We start from the raw sequence: 26,175 nt of genomic DNA, 5'->3' as shown, positions 1-26,175 counted from the left end.
ACTCTCACTGCTGGACAGTCAGCAGTCAACCGAAATTGAACGAAGCAACACCGAGCCAGCCCTGAACAGAGGAATACAAGGCAACTCAGGCAGCCTCATGCATCTCTTGTGGGAATACCCAATGTGTGCTTTACCGAGGTGATTACAGGTTTCGTCACTTAGAGAGACCTCCCGAAACACAACACGTGTGCATTTTTATGGCCAATTTGGGTAAAGTTACCACTGCAGCTGGTGAGCTTAGCTTCAAGATAAAATTCAGCAAGTGACGATTCAAGAAACAGCAACTAAGGAGCAGGGAGCTGTTTGCTTTCAGGCTACAGTGTGGCTGCATGTACAACTGTAAGGTGAATGGTTCCTGGAATCACAGAATGGCCTGGGTTGAAAAGGACCTCAAAGATCATCTAGTTTCAAGCGCCCTACCACATGCAAGGTTGCCAACCACCAGACCACGCTGCCCAGAGCCACATCCAGCCTGGCTTTGAATGCCTCCAGGGATGGGGTTCCATCATTCACAGCCTCCTTGGGCACAGTGATACCATGAGAGGTAATAGCCTCATGGCACCAGAGGGCGTTCAGGTTGGATATTAGGAAACATTTCTGCTCAGCGGGAGTGTAGCTGCAGTGGCACAGGCTGCCCAGGGAGGTGGTGCAGTCACCGTCCCTGGAGGTGTTCCAGAGCCGTGTGGATGTGGCACTGAGGGACGTGGGCAGTGGGCATGGTGGGGATGGCTGGTGGTTGGACTGGGTGATCTCAGTGGTTTTCTTCAGCCTTAATGATCCCGTGATTCTATGAAGATGCTCTGGAACATACTATTTCCAGATACCTTGAAACCACCATTTGTTACTTACCAGTCCTTTCTACTGCTGTTAAACTCTTTGGATTGGTGGTGCATCCGTGGCTGTATTCCGAGTTGTGGAAATATAGGGACGCATTAGGAAACAGGACGGCCCTTTGCTGTTAGGGGCAGAGGAGCGAACACGGCAATGCTGTCGGCGCGGACAGTCTGTCAGGGTAAGGCGCTGGCCCACCAGACCTTGACACCACCGTCCACAGAGACCTCCGTCCCCTCGCCGAGCCTGTATGCGCTCGTACGCTTTTGCGCCTGCGCGGGCAGCCCGACCGTCGGGTGTTTTCGACGCTGCTCGGCTGTTTCCGCCGCGGTTACGTAAGAAGGGAAGGCGGGGGGGGGGGAAAAGGAGGGTAGGCGCGCGCCGTGGCCCGCGCTCTTTCTCTCCGTGTCCTCGCGGCACCCTGCCCCTCCCCCACCGCCTCCCCGCGTGACACGGCCCGGGGGAGGGGGGCGGGCCAGCGCGTGCCTCCCCTCTCCCCGCCCCCCGAGGGGAGGGGCGGGCGGGCGGCACGTGCGCTCCCCCTCCCGGCAACCAATGGGAGCCCGCTCCTCGCGCACGATCAGTGGGAAGTGCGGGGCGGCCCGGGGAGCGCAGGCGCGGGGGCTCGCTCCCCCTTCCCCCCCCGCGGGGGCCGGGTGACGCACGTGCGCGCGTCCCCGCGCGCTGTTGTCCGCTCGCTCCCGCGCCGCCTGCCTCTGGGCGGCGGGGCGCGCGCGGCGTGTGGGGCTGGCACGCGCGCTGTTGTTATTGGTGCCGGCGGCGGCGGCGGGCGGGGGAGGAGCGGCGGGCGCCTCAGTCAGGGAGTTCTTTAAAGATGGCCGGAGCGGCGGCGGCCGCCGCCACCCCCGTGTACTGCGTGTGTCGGGAGCCCTACGACGTGAGTCGCTTCATGATCGAGTGCGACATCTGCAAGGACTGGTTCCACGGCAGGTAGGCGCCGGCGGGCGGCGGCGAGCGGCGGGGCGCGGGACGGCGGCGACGACGGGGCGAGGCGAGGCGGCGGGCACCCCCCGACCGGTACCGGCCGGCGGACAATGGCCACGACCTCACCGACTCGTTCGCCCTTCGCTCCGCGGTCGGGGTCGCTCCCCGCGCGATGCCGGCCCCGGACACGCGGTGGGAGCGAGCGGCGGCGGCCGCGGGCCCCCGTGCCCAAAGTTGCGGCGGCTTGGGGGACGCGTCTCCGTGGCTCCGCGCCGGACGCGGGGGCTGCGCGCCGGGGGCCGCGGGTCTCCGCGGGTGTTGTTCGCGCGGTGACGGCCGAAGCCCGGTGCCGGGCGGCCGTCTGGCGTGCGCGTGTCTGTACGCGGATAATAGCGGGCTGCCGGCCGGGGGGGCGGCCGAACAAAGGAGCAAGTTGGGGGCTCGCGGCGCGGGGCTCGGCGGGGCCCGGCGGCCGTCCCCATTATGCGGGGAGCCCCGGCGGCGGCGTAGGAAGTGCGCGGTGATTGACAGCGGACATTTAAATACCCCGTCACAAAAACGGGCGGCTGGCGGTTGTGGTGCCCCCTGCCGGCGCGGCGCGGCACCGAGCGGGGCCCCCGCACGGAGCGGGGTCGGGAGCGGGCGGAGAGCCCTGGCTGGAAGCGGGGTGCGTGCTCGGCTGCTATCCGGCTGCCGTCACCGTGCTTCGCGGCTTCCGTGCCGTAATGAGAGAGGAGCGCTTCCAGTTTTTCGGCTGCTGACTTGCTCTGGTTGCTTTTTTGCGCTTGGGTTTCTCTCGACTCAATGCACGGTGTAGGAAAATATATTCAGGCAGCTCTGTAAACTGCAAAAACGGGCAAAACGCGGTTGTCACGCCTTTAAGGACAGCGTCTCGCTGTTTAGAGCTGGAAGCGCAGTGGCTTGTTTGGATTATGGGAGCTCTGTGTAAGTTTGTCAGAACTTGCTCCTTGCAGTAAAGGTGCAGGTCTGAGGCTCACCATGTCTCTGTGTATGCCTCTAACTCTGAACTGGCAATTACTCTGATCGCCCGGACCAAAACGCCACTCCCTTGCACTGATATCACTCAGTTCCAGCCACGCTGGTTACTGATGGTGTTCATAGAAGAAGAGCGTTGACTGATAATAAGCTGCGATGGACCGCTCCACAGCTCTGCGAAGTCTGGGGCTGCATAAAGGTTGCAGCAGTCACAGTGCTGCCGCATAGTCAGTAGGGCAGTGATACCGAGCTGCTCGGGAGCCCCAGGTGTGTGGGGGAGGCTGCTCGGAGGAGCTGGCAGCCGCCGTGCTGGGCTCCGGCTGCGTGCTGCCGGCCGGTGACAAAGGGACGGGCCGTGGGAGGTCTCTGTCCTCTCCCAGCTGCGCTCTGCTCCGAGGACTCCTTCCATTGGTTGGAGCGACAGGAGGCTGCTGCCGGGTTTCTGAAGGAAAACGCCACGGCCTGAGATCTTAAAGTTCTGGGTGAATTGGCTTCTTGCTCCTCTCTTCCAGCCTGTGCGTTGAAATTATTGTGACTTCATTAGGAAGCGTGTAAAACCATGCTTGGTGGAGGCTGTGTCGTGCTGGCAGTACTCACTGCCGTGTTAGAGGCTCTTTGCTGCCTTCCCGTGTGTAGTCAGGAGAGTGCCTCAGTGCTGTGCAGCCCGCAGCTCTGACAGATGTGTGCCAGCCCCATTATGCTCTGTGTGATGCTGGAGCATTCATCCTGCACTGCCCATCTCCAAATGACCACTTTGGTTTACTGTTGTCCATATATTAACGCTAGCAAATGTGTGTTTCCTTTCTTCTGGCAAACACTGTGATGTGCCTTACGAGGTTATGAGCCTACGCTCTGGGTTTAGTTGCTCTGTATACAGGCTGAGCACCTGGCCACAGCCTTGTGCAGTTACAGTCTGCTGAGCAGAAGACTGTAACGTGTGTTTGTGTGCTGTGGGCTTCATAGTTTCCTTGGTGCTTTGCAGAAGACAGACAAACTGTCAGTCCCTTTATTTCCACATCTACCTATTCATTTGTTCTTTTTAAATGCCCCCTTAAGCCGCCTGTCCCTTTCTGCCTTGTATGGAATATACTCTAGCAGAAAAACTCCTTTACCTCGCTGTGTGCTCAACTTTTCCTTGAGGCTATCCAGTAGCTCCTTGCACCTGTGTAAGCTCTGGGCTTTGTCTTCTGATGTTACCTGGTGTCCTTGCCTAACCCTTGGCATTCTTCTGGATGTGGCTCTGGGCAGCTTGGTCTGGTGGTTGGCAACCCTGCACATTGCAGGGGGGTTGAAACTTGATGACCACTGTGGTCCTTTTCAACCCTGGCCATTCTGTGATTCTTCTCAGTCTCCAATTTTTGATGCTCTTTCACAGTTATTAAGTCAGCCGTGTCCTGCCTTCTTTTATCATAATGATACATATTGTCTGTGTAAGGTTAAAGGTGTGTGGGGTGGGCAGGCACGTGGCCCTGATGTACAGCTAGCTATTCTTAGAATGTGTCTGGACTGTGCAGAAATCCTATTGTCAGCATGGAAGTCTTTGTCCTTTTTTATCCTATCCATGACTCGTGTACTCAACTTGATCTAGGGGCATTGCATAGATGTCACTTATTCTCGTGTACTGGGTTTGAAGTAGATCTGAATGAACTTATGCTTTTTTTTTAAGCATGTGATGCAGCTTTTGTTTGCACAATGTAATGTTGTCTGAAATGCTTGAGAAATAAATAATCACAGAGTTAGCTTTCTGAGGCTGTGTGCTTTGTGAAGCTGCGCTGGTACGGCGCTGGCTATAACGAAGCATGGAGAAGTCAGTCAAACTGACAATTAAAAACTGTAAGTGTCCCTGTGCAGCTTTCTGCATGGCACTTCTCCAGCGATGTTTTGTCTGTCAGCGAGCGTACGCTGAGCTTCCAACATGTCTCAGTGGCAGGTAGGGTAAGAAATTATCCAGTGATTTATGCAGTTTGCCTATTATGTCAAGTATAGGAATCCTGCTCCCCAAACAATCTTTGCTATTTAAAATGCAAGCACCTTTTTTGATGGTTTTTTTTTTTTTTTTTACATTAAAAATTATATTGTTTTTTTGAAATGAAGGTAATGTATTATTCTTCAAAGCCAGAACGATGGGGAAGAGAAGGGAGCATCTCTTTTGTTCAAAATTAAGGATTCTTCTTCAAACTTCATCATTATGTCAGCAAAGCCGTGCCCTCTCCAGTTCCTCATGAAGAGGAAAGAAATGCCCATCCACCTTAGTGCAGCTTTATGTGCGGTTGCATCTTCAGTGATTTGTAAATGAAACTCGGTAGCTTAGAAATCAGTGTTTTATTTGGTCAGGTTAGGGGGCAGTAAAGGAAATTCTGCTCTCAGCTGTGTGTAATGTACGTATCATAGAATCACAGAATGGCCTGGGTTGAAAAGGACTACAGTGGTCATGGAGTTTCAACCCCCTGCTATGTGCAGGGTCACCAACCAGCAGACCAGGCTGCCCAGAGCCACATCCAGCCTGGCCTTGAATGCCTCCAGAGGTGGGGCATCCACAGCCTCCTTGGGCAACCAGTTCCAGTACATACATATGGATGTACCTCTATTTCTACATGAAACTCAACTGATTGCATTTCTATGTAATCATTTCTAAATTGATGATTCTTGCTCTCAAGATTAATTCTGTGTTCTGTGAAGCCTTCTTGAAAGAACTTTTTTCCCTTATCCTGGATGGCAGATGTAGAAGTTTGCCATTTAGCTTTTGATGTTTTTTTTTTTTACAACTCTGCCATGAAGTAGCATCATTTGAAAAGTAAGGTGACTCATGTACTTTCTGAGAATTATTATTTAAATTGCAAGTACGTTGAGGTATGAATTCCTGGAGAGTTTTTCTGCTATTTATATAGATTTGAACATGTTCTTCCTTTAGTCTCTGAAGAAACATAACATTTCTTGGTTGTTCCTTAGCCTGATCTCTGCTCCGAAGTCAGGGTTCCCTCTTGCAGCTGTTAAGAGGGTGCCATGTATCCCACTGCCCTGCTTTGTACTCCAGGGGCTGGTTGACTCTTCAAGAAAAGAAGGAAAAGTATATGCTATAGAGGCTGCCTTTCCTGAATTGGTTCTTTGTTTCGAGGCTGTACACAAGGTTCTGCACGATGGGCTCCACCAACCCTTTGCTGCTCGGAGAGGCCGGCCTGTTCCTGACTGCCGGCTCCTGTAATTTCTCTTTTGCTGGGTCAGTGCTTGTCTAATTGCTTGATAAGTCAGCTCTGCTCAGAAAACTGACCAAAACCGTTCTTTTGCTGGGCACAGTGGCCTCATCGTGGACTGGGATAAGTGTCAGACATTTACAGTGCACCGCTCAGAGCTGTGTTGCTGGAGAGGATGACAGTGGGTGAGGAGAGATGAGGCAGCTGCCCTGTTGGGATAAGTGGAACATTTCTGTGTCTCAGTCTGCAGATGCAAGCTGCTTTGCGCCTGATGTGCTCGGCCCAGATCTGAGTGCTCGTTGACTGAGGTCCTCGGTGGGTGAGACGCCCCTGGGCAGCTGCGTTGTGCGGCCCAGAGATGTCCCAGCTGTAGAGCTGCGTGAAACTCCTGAGCCTCTCTTAAGGGGAGGCAAGAGATGGCTGCAAAGACTGTTACAAATGCCTTTTGGTGTGGATCTTCTGTTTATTGAAAATTAACACCTTGCAACTGTGAGACACATCTACATATGTTCAGGAGCCTGAGCTGAATCAACAAATCGTTGTCTGGTCATTAGAGCTTTCATCTGGCACCAGAGGCTGTTGTGCTGACTTGCTGGCTTCTATGATATGCAAGCTTCAAATTCTTCTCTTGGAAACTAGGAGTATGTTTTAGACCTCAGGAGAAGTTAACACGTTTTTGTTCTTTCTTGTCTTTGGTTTTGCCTTGTTTCCTTACTGTGAGGTGGAGGCTTGAACTCAAGTCCTGTGAGCTGTGTCTTCTACCAAAGAATTAAGGAATTTCAGTGACTCTAGCAGTACCAAAGCTGAAGTGGTTTGGGTTAAACTGAGAAGAAACTAGTAGTAACAAAGATCCCAGACTAGCATTTGTGTAATTGATTGTTTCAAATCCTTTTATAGTCTTAATTTGAGTAAGCCGTGTTTCCTCCCCCCTCTGTTCCCATCTGTGAAGTGGGAAGGCTGATTAATATATATTAAAGTAGATGTATTCTACCATAATAAGCACTGTAAACAGTAAGTATTCAAATTTCTTCATTTTTGAAGCTGCAATAACACGTAGTATTATATGTATGAAGTTTGTCCTTTCCAGTTTTCTTGCAAAACCGGCTTTGTTTGAAGTATGTGCGCATCTGCAAGTTAACGCTGCTTTCCTTTAGACCTGTAACTTGGTTTGTGGGTTTTTTTTTTTTGTTTCTTATTTGATGTTCTGGGATAAAACATAGCAGCTAGTTAAGAATATGCATTCTGGCATAGTAACAGGAACAAGAGAAAAAAGCAAAACATTGTCCAATCAACATTTCTAAGAGAAATGCTGGGGGGAGCCATAGCTGAGCTTTTGGAATTAGGGTTGTGACAGGATTTTAGGGAGCTTCTAAACAGTGCTTAGAATGCTATTGGTTTTAATTTCCAGTGTAAAAATTCATTGCCTATTAAATGTTAGTTAAATATGCAAAGATTCAGCATTTATGACTTAAACAGTACCTTCTGGTTTCTTGTAATGCTGTGATTGATCAACATCAGCCTTACTGATACCACTGTTTTTGTTTTAGCCGTTCTTCGTAGTGTAAATGAAGGTCATGGGTTTGTGTAGTTTAAATAGCAAATAGTGAATTTGTTATTGGTCAGTTAATTTATGATGATCTTGTATGTCAGAATGTCATTTGTTGATGCTTACATAGCACTTCTGTATCTTCTTTTCCTATACTTTATTAAATACGTGCTTAATTTGACCGAGGAATTAAAATGTTTTCCAAAGGCTCAGTTTTGTGACTCATATGTCTGCAAAGTGCAGAGGTGAGAAAGGTGTGGGTAGGAGGCGGCTGCTCGGTGCGCTGATGTCTCTGTTCTGCACTGTGGCACCCATCAAAAATGAAATGTATTCCTTTTTCTTTCAACTTATCTAGATCTGTTGATTTGTTTATAATGCTGAGCTCTCTTAGGGAAACACAGCAGTAATAAAACGAATTAAGCCTTGCAGTGGAGTTTCATTCTGTTAACTGCCAGTGGGCAAAAAATCACATTAATTTTGTTTTCACTCTTCATTTGTGGTTTCTAGCTTTTTGTGGACGGTTACCGTATTCGTTAGCAGCTTTCATGAGCTCGGTTCAGTTTTATGTGCACTTCCTATATCATCCTTTGAAAGGCCACGCGATAGTGTCTGCGCTCTGTTTACATGACAGTTGGCACAAATTGAAGATGAACTCATAGTCTTCACATAAATATTTATACTTGCCCTACATAATTTTAAAACAAAACACCATTGTCTCAGAACAGCTCTGAGTAATCAGTGAACGCTTTCACAGGTATGGCGTGCTTGCTTAAAAAACACAAAAAGCTTCACAGTTGTCTCATTGCTGGAGTACGAGCATCCAATTAGCAATATCACTGTGCCTTTACTGGTAATGTAGAAGGGAGATTTTAGTGAAATGTACAGCTTTTAAAAAGGCAAAGCTATTTCTCGTCTGCTAGTCCTTTCTAATGTACTGTAGCATTAGCTCATGAATGCATAGAAATAGCAATCTGTGGAGTATGAATAGCCTTCAGAAGTCTGCTATATGGTGGTGATGTGGGCTTATGTGGCTAGTTACATTTCCTCAGGTCAATTCTGCTTTTGAATGGAATTAATATTTAATACTGTTTTCTCCATTACTTCAGCATTAACTAAAGTAGAATTTAAAATTGGCCTTTCTCATTGAAAATACTGAAGTTGTTGTTGCTCAGGCAGCCGTAAATGCTGACGTTTGCTACAAAGTAAGAAAGCTTCCTTAACACTCTTCAGCATCATTCTGTCTGAAAAATCCAACTGGAGTGAGGATGACTGCTGTAAATTTTTAATGCGTTGCGGTATGAAGAAGTCTATTTATTTTCATTTGAGGCTGAGCTGATATCGCGTGTAGGCTGGCAAATTCATTTCATAAATTTAATTGTTTGTTCCATTTACGTTAGTGCTTTATTCACTTAAAAGCTCTTAAAGCACTTCTCATGAAAATGAGTGCGAGGAGAGGTGACGTTCTGAGAAATGAAGCCTTTGGTATTCAGGATGCAGGATTGATCTGATCTGTCATTCTTACCGGCTATCAGGCAGTATTTTCTGAACAGACTGACATTTTCCTTTTGGGATATTGATGTTTGGGGATGGATAGACAAAGGCCAAATTGTGTAAATGAAAAGCAGCCAAACAAATTGCTGTGTCTTACTAAGCCAAACCGCTTGTAAAACTTCTGCTTGGCTTGCCAGTGGTATGGGTTTCTAGTTTTGTTTCAGTAACATCACTCAGAGCTATTCAGTAGATGACTACATCACGCAGTTGGCTTGCAGAGCGCGGTGTTGGGAACAACAGAGGTGGGCTGAGTCACTGCAGAGCCAACACGTGCCTCGTGGGAGTGCTGGGGGCAGAGCGGTGAGCCGTGCGGGTGGCTTGGAGCAGCACCAGGACAGGCATGCTGATGTGATGTTGTGCCCACGCAAATGTTGCCCCTCAGCCTCTGAGGAGAATGCTTTCTAACTTGACCATGGTGTGCCACGTTGGCCTGCCACAGCCTCAGGGCCAAATGAATTGTCCTTGTGGGCGTTTCACTGTGCTGTGTTTATGAAGGAAAGGACCACAAGCATGTTAACAAAAACGATGTCTACATGTGATCTGTTAAATCTCAAACTGAGTTCTTACTTCAGTGCTTGTCTGCACTGAGGGTACGTCAATGTGATGGGAAAATGAGCAGCAACTTGCTGCTGCTGCTGTGCTCTCCTGTGTCAGTTTCTGGGACCTCTGGGGACATTGTTTGAAGTCTCTTAGTGCTTCAGTAAAATGTGCTGCTCTTGTAATGAGCACGAAGAAGTAGCTTTGAATGCTGCTCTTACTCTTGCTAAAAAAGTGACTTCTAGCTGTCAGTATTGAGTGATTGGGCTAGCAAAGTGGGGGTCTTAAAGAAAACCGAAACTCTCTCTAGATGTGTAAAAATTCTTACTTCTAGCTAGTTCTAGTAGTGGGTACTGTACAGACTCATTTAGGTAAGAGAAGTTGAAGTTTTGTCTATTGGAGGAAGGAAGTTATCTCTGTTCGTGCCAGTGCTTGGCTTGTTAATGTGAGGTACTCTTATCTGCTTCTTACAAAACTGAATACATGCCTCACGTGCAGCTGTTATTTTTCCCTAAAGTTGCTTCCTTATATTAAGAAATTGGTAGGAGAGCTCTACAGTGCTGTTCACTGCATGTCAGTGCCCTTGTGGCACTTCTTTTCCTAGTATGAGTGTCAGTGCATGTCTGTGACTTGAATGCCTGTGAATTCCATTGATAGCTGCCAAATCTTCATTTTTAATGCAGTAGCACTACATCTAATTTCATTTTATCTTTGATTCAATCTTACCTAGTGATGTTATGTGGGAGGGGGAGGAGGAAAGGAGGCAAAATCATGAGAAAGTTGTACAAGTTGGGAAATAAAGCTCTGGCTTTTAAATACGGTCCGATGATCAATCTTGTAAATTTGAACATTACTTTCTTCATGTAAAATAAACAAAGGAAAAAAACCCAACAACAAAACAAGAGAACCAAGCCTGTTAAAATAGCTGCTACTGGGACCAAGCTCTGCTGAGTGACATGTAGAAGACCTGTTCTGTTGCAGCTATGAGCTTGCTGATGCTGGCACAAATATATGGTTGGGTTTTTGATGGCAGCAATTTTAAGGTGTACAGAAAATAAGTGATGGTCAATGTGAATTTAATTTTAAACACAGGTTTCTGTATCTTTACAATATATTGTGTACAATATATACAGAATATATATTTTTGTATTCTTTCCTATTCTGGGTGCAGTCTGACCTGAACTGGCTTCATCATGTATAGTCTTAATTCTTGTGTTTTCTGAAGATGAATATTCAGTTTGAGGTTATCTTACGCAACTCTAAGGTTTGAATTGCTGCAAGAAAACTTCCTTTTTGAGAAAGCTTACTCTGGATGTATTTAAGCAGATGTACAACAAATTATATTGTAAAGTTAGGGAGTTGTCACTCTTCAAATAGCTTGAAGAGTCAGGTGTTAGGCACATTTAAAGTCCTTCTCACCAGTTCCTGAAATTGTTTTTTTTCTTCCCCCAACAAATGCATTCATAACTGGGTTGCACTTTCCTTTTCCTATAGGAAACAGTATTAAATTGATCAATAGACTTAAGAAAAACATTAGTATGTTTTAGGGCGCAGAAGAGGTTGTGCAGTAACACGTGCTCACTTGTTTGTGTTCGAGAAGGGCAGGAGCAGGACTGAAGATAATCTTGGCTATGTCTGAGTGCCCTAACCAGGAGGTTGTTTGGGTTGTGTTACGTTCTTTTCTAGCTGTAATTCTTGGATCCTTTTCTGCAGAGTAAGAGCCTCAGTAGGGAGATAAGGTAATCAAAGTAGCCCTGAGATGAGCATTCCCTGGAGATGTGTGGGTTTCAGCTGCAACAACCAGAGTGAACTCTGCTGTCCACCTCTCTTGGAGAAACGAAGTAATTTGTCCCCTTCTAATCCCTGAACTGTGCTCTGTAATCTCAGTGCCCTGTTGTGGGAAAGTGTGACAACTGTGCTTTGCTTGGCTGCCTTGTGAGTGTGCTTGGCGTGCAGTAACAGGTGAGTGGGAATAGACAGAGCTCTGGGAATTCTCAGGTCAAGCAGTAAAGTGTGAGAGAAGTTTAGATACCTCTGTGCATGGCTGTCATGAATGTAGGTAGTCATTAGGGAGTCTATGCCCTAACTTTGACATTGCTCTGATGCCTTCGTGCAGATATACCCTTTTTCCCCGTTCTTACAATTTCCCCTAGTTTTTCTCTATTATGAATTTGGAAGTATTCCTTTCTTACAGCTTTTTATTCCAAGCTAAATCCTATTGCACACTTTTTTTAACTAATCCACTATTAACATTGTGGAGCAAATCTAGCAGTTGGATCATTTTTTGATTTAAACCAGATATATAAGAGTAGTGATAGACCCAGAAAACTTGCACAGGATCGCTGAACTATTGAGGTTAGAAAGAATCATCTAGTCACCCCACTACCCAAACAAGAACAGTTAGAACAGCCTGCTCAGAAAAGCATCTAGCTGGATTCTGAGCATCTCCACAACCACAGACTTCACAGCACCCTTGCTGTGGCAGTGTCTTCCAGTGTTTGGCTGACCTCACGGTAACAAAGAAAAACTAAAAAATGAAAAGAAAAAATAATTGTGTTCAAATGGGACCGCGTGTGTTTCAGTTTGTGACTGTTGCCTCTTGTCCCATCGCTGCTGTGAAAAGTCTGCCTCTTCCCTCCAAGTGGTTCCCTGCGCCTTCTCCTTTGTCAGGGCTGAAGATTCATAGCTCTCAATGCTCCTCATCTGAAGGGTTAGTTCTTTGCTCTCTCTGTGGCACTTGGCTGGACTTGTTTCAATGACTCCTTGTTGCTCTTGTACTGAGAATCCCAGAGCTGGATCCAGCCCTGCAGGTGTGGCCACGCTGGTGCTGAGCAGAGGGGAAGATTGCCTCCCTCTACCTGCAGGCAGCCGAGGTGATGAAGCCCAAGATGCTTTCAGCCCTCTGCTATGGTTGCTTTACTGGGTCATGGTCAGTTTGCTGATTGCCAGAGCTGTGAGTTCCTTCCTATAACTTCCTGAAGGGAGGTTGTAGTGAGCTGGGGGTCAGTCTCTTGTCTCGTGCCATTAGTGATAGGACCAGAGGGAATGGTTTCAAGCTGCGGCAGGGGAGATTCAGGCTGGACGTTAGGAAGTGTTACTTTTCAGAAAGGGTGGTCAGGCACTGGAATGGGCTGCCAAGGGAGGTGGTGGAGTCACCGACCCTGGGGGTGTTCAAGGAAAGGCTGGATGTTGTGTTGAGTGACATGGTTTAGTGGGAGCTACTGGGAATAGGTGAACGGTTGGACTGGATGATCTTTTAGGTCTTTTCCAACCTTGGTGATTCTATGATTCCGCAGAGCTGCATTCCAGCCCATTGGTCTCCTGTGTATGACGATGCAGACAAAGCCGAAGACCTGTAATAATGTGTGTTTTCATTCTTGAATTGCAAATACTTCATTTACTTAATTTATATCAAAACATTTTCATATAATCACTGCTTGTTGTATTGACGCCCAAGATAAAATGCTTGGATGTGTTGCTTTTTTTGGCAGACTTCCTGTCTTCACTCACAATCAAATTAAGCAAAATTTGAGCTGGGAATCTTCTGAAGAATTAACTTCTTGTTTGTTCCTCCCCTCCCCCTAGAAATAAGTGAATCTTAATGTCATTTGTAATTTTTATAGGAATAGTAAATGTCTGTGCTCACTTTTGGGGACCTCTTGTATTAGATCTCTGCTTCCTGCTTTATTTCTTCCTGTGTGCATTTCTATTCCAATGTTGTGTGTTTCTCTTGCTATGAAGAGAAAGGAGGCATTATAAGAGTTGTATGTATGTGTGCCAGACTAATACCTATATATGTTTTTTTCCCCTTCTGAAGGTATAGAACTGGGTTGCATAGACTGTGATGTAAAGATTATCTCTAAAAGGGTTTGTGTGCAAAATCTAGAGTGAAGGATGTGATCTGTCCTTTTGCAAGTAATGTAGATAACTGCAGGTGGTTTATGATAGAGTGAAGCTGGTTTCACTAACCTGGATCTGAACTGTTTAGAGTTTTAGATTAAAATCAGTGTGTCAAATCATAACCAGAATAAAAATAATCGATGCAGATAAAATTAAACCTTAGTGTTGATGTAACTCAACTCCCAATCTCTGTTCAGCTTTCTTCTGTGCTATTTGAAGTTTCCATGTGGCCAGAAAATAACTATGCTTCATTAGATCCATCTGAGAAGGATTGAGCAGTTAGATTACTGTAGATAGAATAAATGTGTAGAAACAACTTCTTGATACGTTATGGACTGCACAGATGCAGTTTTGCCAGTAGGCCCCTCTGGACCTCTATAAGCAGCTGAAAATCCAATAAAGATCCCTAAATGATGGGCATTATCCAATTGATTGAAGGAGCTTATTCTACTTACAGCTCTGCCCGCCAGCCAAAGTAACATCTGATATTTAAACTCATTATTTGTGTATCTGAAACAGTTTGCTTGTATCATAGCTTAAATAGAAGTTAATGTAATCAGCTACTCCATCTGCGTTTGAAATGAGGATGGCGAGCTAGAGATGATGAGCCAGTTTGCTCTCGGATTTCTTCAAAAATGAAGCATCTGTCTCTGCTTGCTATTGACTGCAACTCTATTTGCCATGTGAAAGTCAGGTATTTCAGTGCTATAGAGGACATCATATACTCTTTTGTAGCTGGAAGCTGAAGAAATGATTCTGTTAACAAAAAAGCTTGATCAAGGGACGAGTTCTTGGCAGTATCTGAAGTGGATTGTAGTTTGAGGGGGGGGGGGGGAGGAGGGGGAAGAGGAATTGCACAGCTGAGAAGCAGAGGAGGTTAAAAATAGCTTTAAGCCTTTTTCCTTAAAGGAAGAGAGATATTTCATGATGTAAATTTTGAAGGAAATAAATTCATTTTAGGCACAACTGCAAAGACCAAGTGTTCTGGTGAGTGTTAGGAGGCCTTTAAAACCAGTCACCATCTGGTTCAGAAACTTTAAAAGCAGTTAGGTGATATGGTATATTCGGTTTAAGGCCCCAATTAAGAGGTGTGTAAAGCAGGCTGAAGGCAAATTTGCTGTTGCTGCCTTCTGTAAAAATAGCCACAGTAAGTAACCCAGGAAGAAGGGATTTGCAGCAGTGGAGTATTAAGATTGTGCTGATACTGTTTAATGGTGCTAGACTGGGAGAAATAGGAGCAGGTATTGCCTCACTGCGAACTGAAAACTGCGTTCTCAAAGCATGCCTGAAATTGCCCAATGCAGGGGCCCAGTTCTTGCTTTTTTTTTTTTTTTTTTTTTTTCTTTTTTGTACTTCTGTCAAAAAGTGACATTTTTGGCATTTCTGTTAGTGGCTGAGGGGAACCTTTGTGGGTTTGTTACCTGTTTGCCTCCAGAACTTTTATTATGATTGAGCTTCAGACATCTGATGGTATCTACTGACAGCATTGCTCAAGATGTTGAAAGATTTACAGAATGTGCATTGCATGAAATAACAAAGTACTGGTACTACTTGTCATGCATCACGACCTTTCTAAATAGCTCATCTTTATTAGGCAACCTGGTCTTTCTAAATAGCTCATCTTCATTAGGGAAGCTGAATAATAACCAGGCAGCATTCTGTAGGATGTGCAGCCCAGGCCCTTCATTGCTGTGGAGCAGGCAGCTCTTCTAGATGTTGGGAAGGAAGTGGAACAGCTGAAGGTACTGCAACAGTGTCCCAAATGAATCAAAAAACACTTTTAATATGTGGTGCAGATCACCTAACTGTTGATTGGCCTGATGCCCCTTGTTAGAGATTTGTTATGTAAGCATGCAATATTACGTGATTTTCGTGATGCTTGGGTGTAGGTAGCTCTGGAGTTCAAAGACTGTTACAAGTGAGCGTGCAAGAGCTGTTAGTGTTTATTTTATTCAGTCTCTTGAAACAAGCACCCCCAAGATCCACACCTGAAGAAACAACTACCAAAAAAAAAAGTCAAACAAAACCAGCATTTGCAGCAGCTGTTCTTGCAGCTGAAGCTACTGATAGCTGGAAATGTTGAGGAACTGAAAAGCTAAGTATCTCTTCAAAGAAGGGCTCAGGATACCTGAAGGTAGTCAGACTGAGGTCACCTTAGATGCTGTGCTGTCTAAAGAAGTTTGCTTTACCTGGCATTCACTTTGCGCCCAGTGCTAGTATGTGCATCTCTGCATGCGATAACATCTTGCTTCTCTGTTGTGCAGAAAATATGGCTAAATTCTAGGCAGCTTTTCAGATCGATTTCAGAAGAGCATCTCTCCCTGCCATCTGGTTGTGTAAGCTGTTGGCAATCTACTAACTCATACTAGTTCTGAGTGTTAGTGACTAATGAGGGCAGAGCTATGCAGCAGGCCTGGCTGGGTCTGTCGACTTTCATCGTCAAACGAGGCAGTTCTGCTTCTTAAGATTACGCAGTCCCACTGCCTTTCATAGATTGGCTCTGATAGTTGTCTGACTGCGCTGCAAACTAGCTCGGTAAACAGGGACTGAACGGGTTAGGTTAGTTTCTGCTGTCAGGTAGGCAGGTGAAAACAAGTGGCTTTGTCATCGTGCAAGTACTGGGGCCATTGCAGAGAAGGGAGAGTGTTGAAACTAAGTAAATAACTCGCCTCTTCTACTGGCTGCCAGCTGTTAAATCAATGCAAGCTATGCCATGTCACTTCTTCCTAACTTGTCATTTTGGGCTGAACCTCAGTTTCTCTTCGAAGACTGCCTGTGATTCAATTAATTTCTCTCCTTTCTTCCTCTTCTAGTGGCCTCTCTCCCAGAACCAAATAACTGGTATGTCTGCTTCTTGTACAAAAGGGCACTGCCACTGACCAGGAGCACAAAACTGCTACAGACTGTGCACTGTGACCACCACTGACATTTGTAATGGCTGTGCTCAAATGATTTGGACCCCCCTATTCTTAGAACTACTCTAAATTCAGTGTTAAGCCTTTTTTTCCACGTCACTTGTGGAGAAAATAGAATGGCTTTCATTTACTTCAATATGTATCTAGTAGTTAAGACAGTCTGTTAAGACAGTATCTAAAGATTGGGCAACTGATTTTTCCCCTTCCTTAGTGTGTCAGACTGGGAAAATAGTGGAGGGCAATGAGAATGTGAGCTGCAGCAGAGAGACTGAATTCCTGAGAGGAGCACTTTGCTTCATATTGTTGTGCTGATTATTAGTTTTAAAGGGCTAAAGAAATTTCCTTCAGGTCAGATTGATATAGTTTTCTTTTTTTCCTCCTTTTCTATAAATCACAGGCCATGATTTGCTTGCTGGTGTCATCCTGTTTTATCTTAACTAATCATTTTCACACCGGAACAAGTTCTTCAAATACAATTTCAGCTTTTGAAAGCCTTTTTCTCTCTGCTCTCACTGACACGCTGTTTAGTTTTCACGTCTGCTGTACTTAAATGTGATTTTTCTGATCTTGAGGCAGCTTATTTTGATAGCAATGTACAGTGCATGGTCTAGGTTCCTTCAGACCTTCATTTCTGTAACACAGTGATTTCAGAAGGGCAGGGACGAGAAGTAATTGTAAGTGTTCTTTTAAAGCAACTAAATGCAATCAGTGTAGTTGGGAAGAATAAGCAGAAATGTCAGTTTACGTAGGAAGGAGAGAGAAGTTTTGTGTGCGCTTAATGGATGATGCTAAACAGAAGTACTTCAGTGAGGTTAACTCTGCCTTGTCATGAAACCATTACCAGCATAATTACTTCTCTCATTAAACTGCTGCATGTAATCCACGATGGTTAATGCCATTATGAATTAAACTGGACTGTGTCTCTTCCTGACACTCTTACATGCTAGTGAAAAGGTTATTTGCCTTCTGAGGGCATTATTGAAAGTAAAGCTCTTTGGATAACCTGAGCGTGGACTTGAACTGCAGTTCGAAAAGTTATGCCCCTTCCAATTTGTGTAATTTGTAGTAGTTATAATACTATGTAATAATAATAATATAAAAATAATAATAATAGGTTTTTCACTGCGTGAAAAATCAGCTTTCCGCATAACACTTTCATCATATAATTATGCTGATTGTACCAGTTGTCAAAATAATTTGTAAAAATAATGCTCCTTTCTCTCTTCATTCTAGCAACGTATTTAAATTCTAGCAGTTGCATGGTACTGATAATTTATGTATTTGGATAAGAGCGTATATACATTCTCAAAAACTTAGCAGCTCCTGCTCCAAGTGGACTGGAATTAAAGAATGAAAGAATCATTGTGCAAAAAATATATTTCAGTGTTGTTTTCCTGAGATTTTAGGTACCACAGTGATTATATTGAATACATCCCTATATCCCTAAGCACAGGGAGAAGGTCCTGTGTAATTCTAAGTGAACTTTTATCATTATCTAACTTAATAGCTTTGTCCCATTGCTCCTTCCTTTCTTACTAAGTTTCTTCTTTTCAGAACCCATTCTATGAAGCTGAGCTTTCAAATGCTGCTTGCATAACTTGCGACTTCTATTTAATTTTGGCAATAAAGGCAATAGTATTTTGGCTTTCGTTGTTAAGCTTAAACAGATACAATACTGGAGCAATGGCAGACTGGCATTTTTGACAGGTAAACTGAAAAGTTTACTGTAGTACTTGCCTACTTTTTGCACAGATATTTGCTCAGTTTTTTAATAGAAACACCTCCCATCTGTGATTATCTGAAATTTAATAATAAGGTCTGATACTTAAAAGCATAAATCAGTCATCTTCTTATGTGCATGTATTAGATGGTTAATGTGTATATGCAGCATTAGATGGTTAAATTGACTTTTTTTTTTCCTGTAACTGAGCAGACATTTTTAGAAAGGTAAAATAGCGTAGAAATGAAATAAACCAGAATATTTCCAAATAATACATTGAAAATACCACCAATATATTTGGTAAATAATTAGGTATTATGTAACTTTTTACATTTGAGCTATTCGTGTTTATAACTTCAGAAACTCTAACAGTAAGATTCTGTCTAAAAAGTGAGTTGTGCCTGCTTGTTTTCCTTTTTTTTTTTTTCTTTTTTTCTTTTTTCTGTGGTTTGACTTGCTGAGCTGATTTACCACATGGTGCTCATGTATTAGATCTGGTGGGAGACAAGAGGCAGAGGTCAGGTAGGTGCAGCAAGGAGGGTGGGACATTTCTGTAGCAGCAGCAACCATGCTGAGTGGAACTGAACCCCGAGGTGTGAAGTATTTTGGGGAAGATATATGGTGTTGTCTAATTAAACATACTGTCAAGAATCCTGAGCCTGCATTTTTGTCTGCAGTGTCAATAAAAAAAAGTCAGACTGTTTGGATCAGGCTGTTGAAAACCTAGAGATCTTTTGGCCTGGACCTTGTATGTCCTAAGAAGAAGGTAAGAGACTTGAAGGAAAAAAAACTTCTGAGCTGTAAACCTGTGTGTAAGCTGCTGAGGAAAAGTAGATATTCCTACGATGGCATACCGTGTTTCCTCTTCTTCTCACTTTGCAAGTACAAAGTGTCGTGCTAGTGTTGAGGGAAGTGGAGGTTAACATAGGAAACTACTCATGTAGTAAAATTGCACCTAGAAGGGTAAGTCCAGTAGACTGTGTTGTATTTGGTACTGAAAGAGGTGAAAAAGTTGCTTCTGCAATTGAATACAGGCAAAGTTCTTAAGCAGGATGACCTGGGCATGGGTATCTGTAAAGAGTAATGAGGTGAGAATTAACCAAATAGTGGTTGTCCAATAGGAAGAGCAATCTGAGCAGTATCTGACATGCCACAGTTACTGGCTGAAATTAACAAGAAAATGAGAGCACTCCAAGAAGATCAGAGAATTGAACTGAACAAGATGTGAGAGGAGGCAGTAGCTAAAATTCTTTCAGGGGCATAGAGCTAATTGCAAGCATATTTCAAAACTGATTGAAGGAAAGACTTTCAAGAGTCCCTTTTGTTTAAATACATTATTTGGCTTGAGAATTATTGGCAGTTTACTGTGGAAATGAATATGCTAATGAAATGCTAAGGCATGTCAATCCAAAGCAACATGAGAGAAGAATGTATCTGTTTGCCAAAGGAGAAAACCCTCCTTGCAAGGAAGCACAAGTGAAGCTGTTTGTCTGCTTCCTGAGATTGAGAAAGGAGTGAAGGGAAGTAATGCCCCCTCAGATCCACAGTTCTGCTCCACTTGAGCAACAGTGAATCTTTACAACTACAGGTACTCAGGTGAGTGTGCTCCTCTAGTAGGATTAACAGTGGCTGTTTGATGATCGAATGGCTCATATAATTCCAGTTCCCTACCATGTTCAGGGCTGCCACCCAGCAGCTCAGGCTGCTCAGGGCCCCATCCAACCTGGCCTTGAGCACATTCAGGGATGGGGCACCACAGCTTCTCTGGGCAGCTGTGCCAGTGCCTCACCGCTCTGAGTGAAAATTTTTCTCCTGATGTATAATCTGAATCTCCCCCCTTCTAGTTCAGAACCATTCCCTCTTGTGCAATCACTATCAGAGCATGCAGGAAAAAAAGAAAAATGGTTTCCCTCCGGTTTTTGAGCTCCCATTAACTACTGGAAGGCCACAATGAGATTGCCCCAAAGCTTTCTCTTCTCCAGGCTGAACGAGTTCAGCTCCCTATGCCTTTCTTCACGGGGAGGAGCTCCAGCCCTCTGATATCCTTGTGGTCCTCCTCTGGACTTCCTCTAACAGCTCCATGACTTTCTAGTGCTGGCATCCTTGGGTCTGGACACAGTACTGTAGCAGCGGCCTCATGAAGATTTTGGCTTAGCGCCTATGTGAACCAGGCTGCTCGTGAAGTACTGTGTCCTGTTCTGGCCTCCACGATTCAATTCAAGATGTGGATAGATTGGACAAGGTCCAAAGGCAAGCCACAAAGATGATCTCAAAGGGGGCTGGAGAAACTACCTTACAAGGAAAAAATGGAAGGGGTTGGATCTTCCTGCTTTGGAAAAGAGAAGGCTTGGAGAGATCTCATCCAGCATCTAAAGGGCAACTACAAAGATGTCAGAGGCTCACTTCTCCAGTAGTGACATGGAGAAAACAATGGGTACAAAGTTACACTGGGAGAGTTTTTGTCTAATTTGATGATCCTGTGAGGTATCTTTCAGTGTGAAAGTTGTATGAAATAATAGAGGAAAGGAACAGGAGACTGAGTCAAGGAAAATGGTGTCTTATGTAGGAACTGGCTTAATGCATTCATTTTTTCCATGTTGAGGATGATCCATCTGATTTCTGCAGTCCTTTGACTAGATCATTATGAGTTGCTTGCATTTCTCAATTTAAGATTCTTATTTTCAGTACGCATTGCAAATAGGAAATATCAGGAGTTGTCTAGGAGGAATATCTTGCTATCAGTGGATAATCTGGACTATTAATCTCTTAATCACTTTGTGATGATTAAATTGTGCAGTTGGTCATCTAAACTTCTTGTATCTTGACAACTGTTATCTTTGTAGTGCAGTGTTTATATTCATTCCCATTTATATACCTGGAATTTTATATAACAATAGCGTGTATAGACTATTTGCTTTAATAAAGTGAAACAACTTTTCAAGTAACGTCGCCTTCTTAAGGATATGGAAAAATAAAAACAAAGCACTCTCGATTAAAACCTTTATTTTTTCCCCTTGAACCTGGATTCTTTCAGTAAGACCAGCAGAAGCAGTTCAACAGTCTCAAGTGTTTCACACCCATAGGTAGTCCATCGTTCTTCCTCACTCTCCCTTCGAAACAGAAGACGGAGAAAATGCAGTGAAAACAACTCCTGAGTTAAGGACACGGTGCTCATTTGCCAATTACCATGACAAGCAAAACACTCAGCATAAGAGAGATTAATTTATCGCCTGCTGATAACAGACTAGAGCTGTGAGAATGAAAAGCAAAGTGTAAACAAGTTCCCTTGTCCATCCTTTTCTATCTCCTCCTCCTGAATAGTACAGACAAATGAGGAGCTTGCCGTCAATCCATAATTTGTCTCCACCACTCTTTTGTGGTCACTCTGCACCTGCTGTACCCTGGACTTCTCCAGAAGCTGCGCATGGACAAGTGTTCTGTGTAGACCTGCTCAAGCTGCTGCCATGGGCAGCAAGGAGACAGCCTGCTCCACTGTGGTCCTCTCCTGGTCTGCAGAGAACTTCTGCTCTGGCCTGAAGCACCTCCTGCCCTCCTTCTGTGCTGACTTTGCTGGCTGCAGGGCTGTTTCTCTCTTGTTTTTTCACTCCTTTCCCTGAGCTGCGGTTTGCAGCTATTTTGCCTTTCCTTCAGTCTGCTCTCCTAGAGTTGCACCCAGTGTGTCTCCATGGCTCAGCTCTCCGCAGTGGGTGCCTTTTGGAGCAGCTGGAGTTGACTCTGATCTAATGTGAGGCAGCTGCTACACTCTGCTCATGGAGGCTTCCCCTGCAGCCCCCTGCTACCAAAACTTTGCTTCATAAACTCAATATAAAAGATTTTGGACTTCTGGATTGCACAAAACATTGTCTAAATTTGAAAGTTATTTAATTAACATACTGAAATTATCCGTACTATATTTAGCAGCGTCTAAATTTATAGCATTGCTGCAGTAGCAGCCTTTGTAAGGGCTTTGGTTTTTTTGTGTGTGGTTGTTTTTTGTTTTTTGTTTGTCTTGTCTTGTTTCCTGTGCAAGAAGACTTCTTTTTCCTTCAGGTAAAAGCTGGGATGTGTCAGTATCTATCACATATATTAAGTAGTACTCTCCTGGTTGTTTTACATGCCCACCTTTTGCATGGCTAGAATTTGAAGAATCAGATGGAAACTTCAGACTAAAGCAAAGCCATTCATTCTCTCCTGAGATTATAATCTGGAGAACTGTTTTTTTGAACTTTGAGTAGCAAAGGATTTCTTTACTTGCCAGGAATGGGCATGTTGTTGTGTGTGAAAAAACATAGCACGTCCCAAATTCTTCTCCTGCCTCTTGCTGACCTTGCTTTCATACTACAGGATTAGTCTGCAGCTTCCCTGCAGGAGATGAGCAATTCAGAAATGAGGTAATGTGTACTGTGGATGTTTCAGCCCAAATGGGTGGAGAGGTGAAGGATAATAATGATATTTCATTCAGGAAAACAACCGGTGTTTTGGGAGCATTGCTGTGTTTGAGTATGTTAATGCTTTCCAGGCTCTCTACTATCTCCTAGTGACCTTGCTTTGATGCAGGAGGACCAGCGTTGTACTTATCACAGTAATTGATTGTTCGCTTGTAGCTGGAATGATTTATGTCACGTTTGTCTCTGTATGTTGTAGAAAGAGACTCAGGAAAGTGACTGGTAGTGGTGCTGTGTGTGATTGATAGACTCCATGGCTTCCTTTTGTCAGTGCTTGTTCTTGCAGGTGCTGGAACCTCATGTGCCCTTTGCATCAGTTAGGCATGTACTGGTATTTCCCCTTCCCATGTCTCCCAGTTAGTGTTTTGCCTTTCTGGTTCCGAGCTTGGAGCAGAAATTGTAGATTGAAAACGTTTGCTTTCTTTATAGAGCGGTTACCAACTACTAAATTCCATTCCAGTCTCACCCATCTCTGTATATGCAAAGCCTGTGGTGCCTTCATAAAAGTCTACGGAGTTAAGCAAGCCAGAGAATGTGTACAGTAGTTAAAAGATTTTCTGCTTTTATTTTCAGGTTATCTGCAATGTTTTACAAGAGAATAAAATTATTGATCTTATGCAGAATATGACAAACAGTTTTCAGAGCTCGAAGGAACTGTTGCTGAGCTTTTCAGTGTTCTTACCATTAGCCAGTTAATCTGGCTGAGATGACAGACAGGTTAGATAGATACCAAGATAGGAATAAAGGCAGTAAATGAAAGCTTTGCATGGAACACTGTGTCCCATTGAACATTGTGCAAACTTGAGCAAGATACAGTCCAATGTGAATACTTACAGCTGTTCAAAAATGAGAAATTTAGCTAAAATATGGGGTTTCTCTAATATGTCTATAAACCAGCCTTCTGATTTGGGACTTTCGGAGTGTATCTTTAAAACAGTTTTCTTACAAAATTAGGATTGAGATAGTGATCTCTAAAAGGAGAATAGAGCATATAGGCAGAAAAAGATGGGATATGCATTTTTAAAGAGCGCTTTTGCCTTTGTTTCTGTTTATACATCAGCTGAATTTTCATGCAATAACAATTTCTATAGTTGTGGTCTTAAAAAAGAGAAATGAAATATTGCAAGAATTATAATGAAACTTATTTGTCAGCTGAGTTTTATACTTAGATTTTAGAACAATGTATGTATAAAAAGCTATGTAACTTAATTTACGTGTGGCGTTTTGTGACTGGAGAACTGGAAGAAATAGCTGAAGCTGATGATAGAGAATTCAGAGTGATGTACTTCTCTTTGAGAGGTACTTCTCAGATTTGACTGGCTCATTGGTACCCTTTGAATGCTTGACTTGTATGTTGTGGTAGTACTATCTACTGACGTTTATTGGATCTGTCAGCAGCTTTGGCACTGTGCAGCTAGAAAGAAGATTACTTGGAGATGGATTGTTTCAGAGCTTCAGTATTTTGGCTGTCATTACACTTTTGATATGAAGTGGCTACCTGAATGTAGCAATGTTCAAGTTCTCACGTTCCTTGAATACATTAAATAGAAATATGTAAACATGGTGTAAATATTCAACGTTATAGTCTTGTTTCTCTATTATAAAGTCAGCAGTTTTCTAAGCTTCAATTAACTTTTTAGAGAAAGAACTCTGTCAGGATTCAGATTCTACAAGTAAGAAGGGATTTTTTTTCTTGAGAGCTCTCTGCAAGAGCCTGGCTTCTCCAGTTAATCTCTAGCATTTCATCTCCCAAAAGATTGTCTCTCTTCTGGCTTTAAAAGTAGTGTTGTTCAGATAGTAGTTTAGAAGTTTTAATGTGACTACTAGGAATGTCTTCAATCCCTCTTTGACTGTTTAAACAGGCAAAAATTTCACCAGGAAAATATTACTACAAATGGTATTTCTAAAATTACAAAACTGTTGCTACTGTATGATTTGTGTGATCACTTGTATAAGTTTCTTACCCAGTACTGGTAGGGTAAAAATTTCAGGGAGCATACTGAAGTGTTATTTGCTGTCTTGGAGGTAGGAGTCAGTTGGTACTTTTTGTAGAAAAAAAGAAAAGAAAAATAGGAAAAAACCCTCGTGATATCTTCTACAAATTGACAGCATGTAGGCTTCATGTTTTTATGAAGAGAGAATTGATTGAGTGATTCTGTGGACACTCTTCTGTAATCAGGATCAAAGACTTTTGTGGGAGCAGAGGCTATTGATATATCTTATGGACTCATTTTTAAGGTAGCTTAATTCCTGTTTCCTTTCTGTTATTTTAAATGGCATTCTCTTTTCAGCAATGAACAAATTATTACTCAAAATTTATGTGGCAACCCAGTAGTTGAGATAGTTTGGTAGCTCATTATGAATTTGTAAACTAAGCATGTTCTGGTAAAGACTTGAGATGTAATTATTTTTTAGCCTGAAAAAAGAAGTCTTGCATGTATTCTCATTAACATTAAAAAATATCGTTGCAGCTGTGTTGGGGTAGAGGAGCATCATGCTGTTGACATTGATCTGTACCATTGTCCCAACTGCGCAGTTCTTCATGGACCTTCTCTGAGTGAGTATGCATTATTCAGATTTTATTTTACAGTTTTAATGTTTTCGCTCCAAGTACAGTTGAAAAAAGGTCCGTTCAGAGGAACATTCAAGATGAGTTTGATTATTTAGGAGTTACTGGTTCTGTGACTAACTTTGAACTGATAAAAAGCAACGATGATAAACAACAACAAAACCTACAAGGTGTCTTTTCTTGAGAGATTCTCCTTGATGTGAAGATGCAGGTAGAATAAAATATAAGCCACAGCTATAGATTAGAGAAATCAAAGGGTACAGAGCTACAAGAAAGCAATCTGTACTTGGCTGAGAGAGAGAGAGACAAAAATTAGGAATTCATCATCAAAAGAAAAAAAGAAAAATCAATTGCAGGTAGTGATGCTTTCTCCTGCTGCATGTATGATATGCTGTTAAAAAAAAAAAAAAAAAGTTCCAAAAGACTGCTTAAGATTTTTGTATTTTAATCATCAAAATTCTAATACCCAGGAAGGCAACCTTGAGAAAATGTTCAAGCCAGCTTTCTTTGCTTTCTTGATGTTTAAGGCCAGTATTCCATAACAGTCCAGAGTAGTTTGAGAATTGGAGCTGGAATTGATGTCTGCTTTTCCTTCATGTCTTTGAGAATTACACAGCCGTGTATTCCAGGTGTCTGGTTTGTGAATATGATTCCCCCAAATTCCTCGTGGAATTTTATGAGTTGCCAGAAGTGAATGTGGAGTCAGAAGGGACCTCTCTGGTTCTCCTTTCAGTAGGTGCCTTTGCTGAAGAGATCTGAAGTAGAAAGATTGTAAGACTGGACTTAGGAAGAAAATATTTTTGTCTTTTGTAACTACTGTAGGGATGCTTTTTTATCTGACTCCTTAGGTTTCCCCCACAACTTCAGTTCTCAAATGAAGTAACGTGATAGTGAGTTTCACCTCTCCAGTTTCTATGTTCAAACCTGAAAAATATCTATGTATGATTAGTGTGCCCACACACACTGTGGGCATTTGTGTTTCTTTAATACATGTTCTTTCTTTGCTTGAAGACCTTGTAACAATTTACG

The 26,175-nt window shown here is 43.5% G+C and overlaps 1 protein-coding gene across 2 annotated transcripts in view; it reads left to right on the top strand.

Moving 5' to 3' along the window:
• The first annotated feature begins 1,614 nt into the window (after window positions 1-1,614).
• KDM7A (lysine demethylase 7A) overlaps window positions 1,615-26,175 on the top strand; it is a 59,730-nt gene continuing 35,169 nt past the window's right edge. For both annotated transcript variants that reach the window (XM_042889939.1, XM_042889938.1), the window contains exons 1-2: window positions 1,615-1,782; window positions 25,049-25,134. In XM_042889939.1, coding sequence (XP_042745873.1) covers window positions 1,667-1,782; window positions 25,049-25,134 — 202 coding nt within the window. In that variant the 5' untranslated portion in view covers window positions 1,615-1,666. The remainder of the gene's footprint in view (window positions 1,783-25,048; window positions 25,135-26,175) is intronic.

The sequence above is a fragment of the Lagopus leucura genome, unplaced genomic scaffold (genome assembly GCF_019238085.1).
Source record: "Lagopus leucura isolate 7727_CA_CO unplaced genomic scaffold, USGS_WTPT01 Super-Scaffold_100159, whole genome shotgun sequence".
Lineage (NCBI taxonomy): Eukaryota > Metazoa > Chordata > Aves > Galliformes > Phasianidae > Lagopus > Lagopus leucura.
The sequence above is the reverse complement of the archived record's forward strand: the minus strand, read 5'-3'. Positions and strand labels throughout refer to the sequence as shown.